This window comes from Odontomachus brunneus, unplaced genomic scaffold, assembly GCF_010583005.1.
Source record: "Odontomachus brunneus isolate Ranch 3 - 2012 unplaced genomic scaffold, Obru_v1 Obru_scaffold_188, whole genome shotgun sequence".
In the NCBI taxonomy this organism is placed as follows: Eukaryota; Metazoa; Arthropoda; class Insecta; order Hymenoptera; family Formicidae; genus Odontomachus; species Odontomachus brunneus.
This window is the reverse complement of record NW_022639638.1, coordinates 325,210-334,647: the sequence shown is the minus strand read 5'-3', so window position 1 is coordinate 334,647 and position 9,438 is coordinate 325,210. Positions and strand designations below refer to the sequence as shown.

Sequence of the window (9,438 nt, the reverse complement as noted above, 5' to 3'; positions counted from 1 at the left end):
TATATATATATATATATATATATATATATATATATATATATATATATATATATATACACACATATATATACATATATTTCAAGATTATTGTGTTCATGAGCGTACTTATAAATTTACAATGTTAAAAAGTAGTCTCTTTATCTGAGTATACAACATTGTATCAGTACAAAATTATGATTTTAGATAAACGTGAGTTTTAGTGAAAAGACCTGCTCTTTATTCGAGCTTAATTGTGCTAACAGTTGATGGAATGTATTGAATACAGTGAATATGGAGAATATGGAGTATGAGTGAGCAAACAATCGATATATATATATATATATATATATATATATATATATATATATATATATATGTATTAAAGCGTTTTTACTACAGAATATACAATGGGAGTATCATATTTTCGGTAATCGATTGATTATTAATATTAAATTTTAAAATCTATTCTCTTATTAACTTATTTCATTAATATGCTGCAATATAAGAATAAATATCATTTTATTGTTTATATTTTAATTATAATCTTCGATTTATTGATGTGTATTATATAGCTATATCAAAAAACTCTAGTCATACTAGCGCTGTTGATTGTTTTTTATATATGCTGTAGCTGCTAGGTGTGTGTGTGTGTGTGTGTGTGTGTATATACATATATATATGTGACGGAAAAACAAAAGAATACACACAGATGACGCACAATGTAGCGGCAAATTCAGGACCACTTTATTGATTTTTATGTTAAAAATTATATAAAAAGCAACTATGGCAGCTCAAAGTTCGATGTAGTTAAATATTACAAAATAATAATGTGAACGCGAATAATATTTACAAAATGACAAATTGTAGTATCCTAGTTCTCCCTTCTACCGTAATACAGATTATCGCTCGCAAAATAAGCTCATTAAGAATCCTGTAACTATTATCGTCAATTTTATAAGAAAATTGCGAAGAACAAATAAAATTTTTTTGTAAAGCATAAGTTTTTTATCTGAACGTGATAACTGAATTTGAATCTGAAGCGTGATAACCGACTAGTATAACAATTTGTTTATGAGTGAACGAAAACAATAATAATGACCATATTACATTGTTACAATTAAGATCCGAGTTGACTGTAAAAGAGAGCGATGGCCGGATCCTCGCATTCGGAAGTTATTAAAACATCTCGAAACTTATCAAGAATTTGTAACAATTGAGATCTACGAATGTTTTCTAGATACATAATTTCTTCTAGATGATGACCGCCGTTAAAATAACCAAGGCGACACAGTCTATCGAGTAGTTTCCTGTCATCGGAAGGAATATCATAATCTTCCGATTGATAGTCGTACAGTCCATCTTCCTTATCTGTCAGTGACAATTCTTCTTTGATTTCAGTAGGTGTGCCTTTTGGCGTGTCGTTCAAACTCCACGTGCTTTCGCTTTTTTCTATTGTGTCTGTATCATGTATATCTTGATCCTTTATATCCTAAAATCGAGAAATTTTGAGAAAATGTTAACTAAAAAATTCAATGATATTTTATGTTCTACACATTGCAACAATAAGTAACATTGATATACACGGTTTTGTACTGGAGCAGCTGAAATGTATTTCTATGGTAATTTTCGACGCTGATTCCAAATCCGCAGTCCGTTTTTCGTAGGTCGTCAGATTTTCGAGATATATGAAAGACCTATTTTTTACTGTTTTTGGCCACAATAGCCCATTTTATTCAAAAATTTAGAAGTGAACAGCTGCCAAACTTTATCTTTTGTGTTGTTTTGGGTCCGTTTCACGCAATAAAGACCAGCAGTAATCGTTGAGCATGCTTTCATTCCAAAAACCAAGGTAATTACGCAATTACTCAATTCTTCGCATATCCTGGTGCATTCGCTCGCCTTGCTCATCGCTTACTTCGCCCAATAAAAACCTGACGACCTACAAAAATTCTGACACCGGATTTGAATTCAGGAAAAATTACCATAAAAAAGTTATCAGCTGTTCCAATACAAAAGTTTATCGAAATTTGTAAACTAGTGTAATTTTTAAGGAAGGATATTTTTTCAGAAATTTCCTTCTCGAATTTTTTTATCATAGAGTTACAGAAAACATTATATTAAATTAAATTTAATTATAATTTAATTAAATTATATTTAATATTTTTTTCAATTTTTATGTTCTCAGAAATATTAATAAAGATATGAAAAATCATAATTGTAGCTTACCACTGATAAACGTCCATGTACTGTTGGCATATATTGCACGTATGTGTGCAATTGTAAAAGCAAATGATTCCTTAATAGCCATATGATTATTTTTACTAATTGCGTCTGTTGCTGTGGTTGGCTTAGAGGATTTAACTTTTGACTAATGGAAGTCGGTAAGGAAAAATCACTAATTACCTAAAGAAGAATATACTGTTAATATAAATCTTATCAATCTTTAATGATTAAGACTTTTAATATAAATATTAACCTCAATATAATCATAAGGCTAATTACATATACATACATACATACACACACACACATACATACATACACACATACATACATACACACATACATACATACATACATACATACATATATATTTTTTTTTATATACACATACGATAATAATCTCTACATACATAATAGAAAATGATTAACACATACTTGAAGTAAACAGACTCCTGGAAATTGTTCAGAGAAAGAGTCTAGTAATTGATTGGTTAAAACGGCGTCGGGAGATACAACGTAGACGTTGCTTTCACAAAGCGGGTAAATTATCGTTGCCTTTGCCCAATAAACTAAGTGGCCAGTTAGCTGAAATACTTGTGCGAGTGTTAGATCCGAATCTGCTGCTAAAGTCTGCAAACTTTTCAGTGGATTGTAAATCTGAATCAAACGTTTAAGTGCTGGTGAACAGTCTATTTGCAAAGAATCCAACAAATCTAATGGCTCAATTAGCAAAAGTATGCCATGGTAGGGTCTTAAGCTGTTCAAGCATCTGAAAAATATAGAGTTATAATATTAATATAATATTAAAAATATTTAGGTAATAGATGACACTTTTCTACAGTTATATTTAGGAAATATTTCTACTTAACAGATACCCAGTAAACAAGGAATATTAAATTAACGTTTAGAAAAGTTGACTTTATGTGCATTGTTTGGACATTTTTTAATAATATTGCATTTATATTTTTCATATGTTATTTTGTGATGTTTTTTCTGAATGTTATTTAAACGTTTTAAAAACATCACAAAAAGTATATTTTTGAAATGTTACTTTAACATTTATTTGAGATCAATGCAACATCTTAAAAATATTTCTGATGATTAAAATGTTATAGCAACCCTATTTCAACATTATTGAAACTTCTAAATTGTGGTCAAAGTATGTTCATAATGATGTTTGATACAATATTAAACACTACATATTTGACAATATTACAAATTCTTCAATATCATTGTAGCAACATTGTATCAATGATTTCTTGCTTACTGGATAAGTACTTTTAGATATCAATTTGTCTACAACAAAAGAGATCTGGCATTATTAAAAGATATAGAATTATATATAGTAACAGTATACAATTAAAAAAATCAATTTTTCTTAATGAAATTTAGCAGAGATCCAAACCTTTCTTAATCAAGACTTGAACCTTTACTAAACATGTATATATATACATATATTATACTAAACATATTTACATGCATACAGAATATAATTGAGTGAATTAATACTTGAAATTGAATAGAACATTAAGTTTTTAATAAAAATTAAAGTTTTACTTATATTCTATATAAGAATCTTGTAATTATCAATATATTATTGTAGAACGAACCTATCTATAATTTCAGGATCAATAAGTAAGCCTTTTTTATGTGATTGGTGGACCTTTTGAGGAAGACAAAAGCGCACTTGGATCCATTTATTAATCATGATATTGACTATACCAGAGGTGCTGAGATTGCTAAACACAAATTTCAAACCACGTGCAAGTGAACTTCTTTGAAGTATTAACTCATATGGTGATTCCTCACAATCGCTTTCACCTTCAGATCTAAACATGTAGTTTGTTTTCATAAAATCACATGACTCTTTTTTTTTAGCAAGAAGATATATTTTTATTCACCTTCCAGCAACTTCATCGTGAGTAGATACCATCATTTTTATCTCATCTGTTAGAAAGCCACACCTTTTTTCTTCATGCCTCAATGCTATGCCTAATCTAAACATGTAATACTATTTTTATGATTTACAAGCAATTCTTACTTATAAAAATTGCTTTTCTATTTATAAAAATTACGTTACCTTTTGCTTAAATCATAGTAACACCTTACTATGGAATGACTGGCTTGTGCTTGTAGTGCAAACACTATATTGAATAGCATAGAAGAATTGACTTCTTTTAAGCCACGAGATGGAACTAGAGTTGGATGACCAACAAAGCGAACATCATTTACCTTCAATTCAAATTTTTGCTCACATAATTCTGGTTTAACAGCAAATAAAGTAGATAGTACTCCATCTGTCAAGCCTGTTAAATTCCCATTGCTTATGTTTGATGTTGGAAATGGTAGAGACTGTTACATAAAACAGTATTAGATATGTCAGAATGTATCAAATTGTAAGAGTGTATTGGTATTAAAGTATTATATTAAAAAAGTAACACACACACAAATATCTTTAGAATATTGTAGTACTTTTTATTTTACAAAATGTTTATTATGTAAATTTTTCATAAATATATAATTACATTCTACAAAATTAAATTTCATATGAAGTTTTATATTAAACAAAAAAATACCTGCAATAAATCTTCAGTATTAGTTAGAGAATAAGGATTTTTTCGTCTGGTGCATTGATTCGGGTCTCTCACATGATTTGTCATGTGTGGATATCGAAATAACAGTCTGTCACCCTTGCTATCACTTTTTACCAAAATTATACTCAGTGGATTAATCTCCATGTTTGTTTAATTATCATCAGCTGATCTCTAATCAGGTTAGGTTAAATTTGATCTTCCTAATTGCAGCATCTACATTTTTTAATAACTTCTTGTACATAACGTATTGAAGTTCACGGTTGTTTTCAACAGAGGGAGCTGCTTTGCATTGTTACAAAATTCGTGAATTTGATTGGTGTATACTTTTAACTTTAGATGAATCTAAAAGAATATATCAATCAGATTCACAAATTTTTCACACAATTGCAAATCAACTTTCTTTGCTGTCTGCAATCTATATTTTAGTACTTTATTCAAAATATCTATTGGGCGCGTTCAATGGAAAAAGCGTTCAGTGAGCAATCAGCGATTATTGGTTCTTACTGTTACATCCCTACATAGACCAATTACATTGACGAATTGCTCAACTGTTATGCAACTGTTGAATTCGCTAAACGCACTTATTGGTTTATTCGTGTTGCTCGAGTTATATGACAAAATCCATAAAAAGGAGGGTGTATATCAGTTGGACACGGGGCAATTGGACACAGTCCAATCACAAGTCGCTGTTCCAAGGGACCCTACAAATGTCTCTAATCATACGGTGCTGTGATTGGCTGTGTTCAAATGCACCGTGTCCAAGTGCACCGCTCCCAAAAAGGAAGGGAATAGCGTTGGTACTAGCGAAGACCCCTAGGTAACTCAAATTAAATTTCTGTGGATTAGTAACACTGAATAAGTAGTAACACATGCTGGTCACACAAGCTTTTTTGATGTGAGTGTGTGTGTGGCTTATGCGTGTGACGTTTTGACATAGCATGTTCGTCGCCATATGCATGCACGTCGTGTATATACGTAAAGTAATAAATATCTTATAAATGTACATGCGTGTGTAAAGTACTCTGACGTGTTATTGAAATCAAAATAAATAAAACTGCAAGGTGAAAACAATAACAAAAGAAGAAAACTTATAAAAATAAAAAAATTTTTGTTGATAAATAATCCTTATAAGAAATTAATAGTGGTGCTGTAATAAATTGGCAAGTGACAAATTACTCTTGCGTCTTGTAATTTTATTATTTTTGTATAAGCAAAATAAAGATACTGCAACAATACTTAATGAAACAATAATTAATCACTGACCAATATATTACAGCCAGAGAAAATATATATTTTCTAAAAGGATATTATTTAAATAAACAATATTAAATTTTAAATTTTGTGAAATACCTACATAAATGTAATTCACTGTTGCGGCTATGTTCTTCAAGGTAGAATCAATTTGTCACCGTCAACTGGAGAATGAAACCTGTAGGAGATGATGAAAGCATGAAAAGGAGAATAGAATGAAGTAAATTGATGGATAGATAAATGTCAGATAAGTAACTAATATTCTAAACCTATATAGATGTATATTATTTATATCTTGAACATACTTGAATATGCAATACAAACTTAAAGTTAACATATTTGGTTATCTGTGTCTTTGTGAGCACTATAATTTTAGATGTTGGATCGATTCTTTTCTTCGATTAATGTTTCTGTTCCAGCTTTAGGAACGAAGATATAATGCTTTTCCAAAACTGCTGAGATTAAATCATAACAGACGATCCAGCCAGCAAAGGCGAAACTGATAACTGATCTACTCAGCAAAAACAAGACAGATGATTGATCCAGCTAGTGAAGACAAAACCTTTAACATTACCCAGACTCACCAGAAAAAATCTTCAAAATTATGAAAAAATAATATAAAAAAATCTGACGTCAGACTGGCGACAGGATCTGTTGAATTCGAGCAGGATCTGTCGACAGATCCATAGACATCTGCGTCCCCAATCTGCCGTCAGACTGTTGACAGGGTCTGCGAACAAACTCTGACGACAGATTGGCGGCAGATTGCGCGCAGATCCTGTCGTTTCGTAGGTTCTTCAATTAAATTTTTGGTAGAAAATTTTCTCATAATTTTTCATAATTATTCATAGAATAAGCGTTTTCTTATAAATACTCGTAAAATACAATGAAAAAAAAATTTTTTTCTACATTATTTTTTCATAATTTTTAAGATTTTCTCTGGTGAGATTCGAACTTGAACCGAAGACATTTTTTGGATAATCGTCCGTCGCCCTAGACACTACGCCAATTCCTCACTTGATAAAAAATGTATTCTCACTTAAAGTTTAAGGAAGAAAAATCTTAGAGTTTGTTCGCTTTTTAAATCGCAAAATATTGACGAAATCGTTTAGCGTATAAATAATGTAAGAGAGATCGGTATGATAATTCGAAATTAATTTTCTACCAAGGGCTGTATAGAAAATTATTGCAATAAAACATCAGATAATGACATTTTTCCATCATGTTAATAAAATACTGTACTTTTACATGTGCGAATTAATTTGGTCGATCGTTCCGTTCAGATTGTATTAAGTTTTATCAAAATCGAAACATGGTATATTTTTAAATAAAGCATCACAAAAATTCTGTAAAAGTTATTTACATAGCGAGATTAATATTTTCTTTGGTGCTGTTGCCTTCAGTACTTTTTGCATGATAGTTAAATCGTTCAGATTTAATGACATAATAACATTAAAAAAAATAATAATATGAGAAATTGTATGAAAAATTATGAGAATAATTTTTACCAGGAATGGCATATGTACGCCTTTAAATGGCCATTTAACCGTTGTACTATTCTATACTTGTATTCGTTATTTCTCTATTATTGTTGCTTTTTTTATAAAAAAATGTGTAATACAATTTTAAAAAGTAGATATTGTTTTTTATTGTATATATGTGTACAATTATTGCACAATATAATTATCTTGACTCCTCTGCAGCAGTTTTACATGGTGTGTATTTGAAACTGCCCCATTTAGTAACGTACATATGGCTTTTGATAGAATTAAATAGCCTATCTAGGAAACAGGCTCTGCGCGCAGTCTGTCACCAGTCTGTCGTCAGAACAGATTCTGCGTACAATCTGTTACCATTCTGTCTACAGACACTGTTAAGAGACTGCGTAAAATTTGCTCGCATAGATTTGGCTATCTGGGTTGCTTTAATCTTTAATTATTTTAAAAATAATTAACTGTGGTTGGTCAATTTCTTACGGCTTAAGAATTAAAGCAAGGTTTTGAATAAGGGATTCTTCTTCTTGTTGTTCTGGACAGGAATTTGCAATGATTCTATTAACCAACCTTTCGGAATAATCTCAATTCCTCGTTAAAGAAAGTAGTGGCTCGTAGCGAAGACTTTGGAACTAATTTATAGAAATAACGGGTCTCTAATATATTCCTTAGACCCGTTATTTTTTAAAATTAGTTCCATTGTTTCCGCTACGAGTTGCTTTCTTTAACGATGAATTGAAATAGTGATAGTTATAAACAGTATCTGTATTGACCAAATACTTATAAAAACAACAGATCTAATGTACTCCTTGGATTCTTTTTGCACTGCTGAGTGCATTTAGTACCGTTTAGCAAAAAATCAAAATGGTTATGCAATCGTTGACCTGCTGAATACAGCCGATATTTTAAATATTAAGATATATTAAACAAACTTTTAAGTACGTATCCATCTATTTTCAATATAGATCGGATACAGTAACAATTGCAAAAAAACTTTGGGAACACAGATTTGGGAACACAGATTATTAGTTCTTATTTTGTGTGAAATAGAACGTTGCATTATACTATATGTAATGTAACAAAATATTACTGTTTTATTTATTAATATGAAATTTATTATACTAAAATTAAATATGTGCAAATAGGCTTTAAGTTCAAGATAAATTAAAATATAATACTAATATTCTGTACTAATATATTATACTGTTTTAATATTACGTTTATTTCATAAAGTTCTTTTTAAACATTGTTTAGACACACTTTCCTTAGGAAAAATTTCCCCTTAGCAAACTTTAAGTTGTTCAAATTAAAGTTGCTTAAAGTTACTTAAAGTTATTTATAGTTGTTTAGAAAGCACTTAAATATTATTTTTGAAAGTAGCTAATGGCATTCAAGTAGTTTTGCTCAAGAAATAAACATATACATCTCTAATTTAAAAACGGATTTATTAGTCTCGATGTATAAATTAAATAAAGAAATCTCATACAGCGCAAATGTCCAAAATATATCCCAGAGATGCGTGATATCATGGTTTTACAAATTTTATTCTTTCATGGGAGCGCCTACTATTTTATCTATTCCTGTGCAGTTAGATGACAATATGTGTTGTTAATATTTTCGCTCTAACTAGAGAACTCTACCCAGTAAGCAAATTGAGCGCAGACTGCGCGCAGATTGGCAGCAAATTTGATCAAAAACCCACAGCAAAACCATAGCTATTTGTGTCTACGGTTTTGGCGACAGATCTTGCTGTCGGGCAATTGGTGCCAAATTTGCAGCAAAAATCGCGCAAAGTTTGCAGCGCAGCAAGGTCTGCACGGTTTCTGTCGCCAATCTGCCGTCAAATCGCTACAAGCTCTGCGCGGTTTTTGCTGCAAATTTACAGTAATTATCCGACA

At 30.4% G+C, this 9,438-nt stretch overlaps 2 protein-coding genes across 2 annotated transcripts in view; one reads left to right on the top strand and one right to left on the bottom strand.

The window, feature by feature from the left end:
- The window catches only part of LOC116851720 (endoribonuclease Dcr-1), a 10,533-nt gene extending 9,554 nt beyond the window's left edge, over positions 1-979 (top strand). The window contains exon 24 of the mRNA XM_032831429.1: positions 1-979. The gene's annotated coding sequence lies outside the window, so the exon portion shown is untranslated.
- A 78-nt stretch (positions 980-1,057) lies between these two features.
- LOC116851721 (GATOR complex protein NPRL3) lies at positions 1,058-5,043 on the bottom strand. The gene is made up of 7 exons (XM_032831430.1): positions 4,779-5,043; positions 4,283-4,554; positions 4,104-4,199; positions 3,813-4,031; positions 2,638-2,971; positions 2,206-2,382; positions 1,058-1,468 (listed from the first exon to the last, which is right to left on the bottom strand). Exons 1-7 carry the CDS (start codon positions 4,938-4,940, stop codon positions 1,097-1,099), a joined length of 1,632 nt encoding a protein of 543 aa, XP_032687321.1. The 5' UTR covers positions 4,941-5,043; the 3' UTR covers positions 1,058-1,096.
- Between the last annotated feature and the right edge of the window lie 4,395 nt (positions 5,044-9,438).

Bases quoted from the DNA above. Each gene is read 5' to 3' on its own strand.
- LOC116851721 (XM_032831430.1), bottom strand. From the start codon at position 4,940: ATGGAGATTAATCCACTGAGTATAATTTTGGTAAAAAGTGATAGCAAG. The intron at 4,555-4,778 runs GTATTTTTTTGT...TTTATGTAACAG, and splicing joins ATACTGAAGATTTATTGCAG to TCTCTACCATTTCCAACATC. The intron at 4,200-4,282 runs GTAACGTAATTT...TTACATGTTTAG, and splicing joins TACTATGATTTAAGCAAAAG to ATTAGGCATAGCATTGAGGC.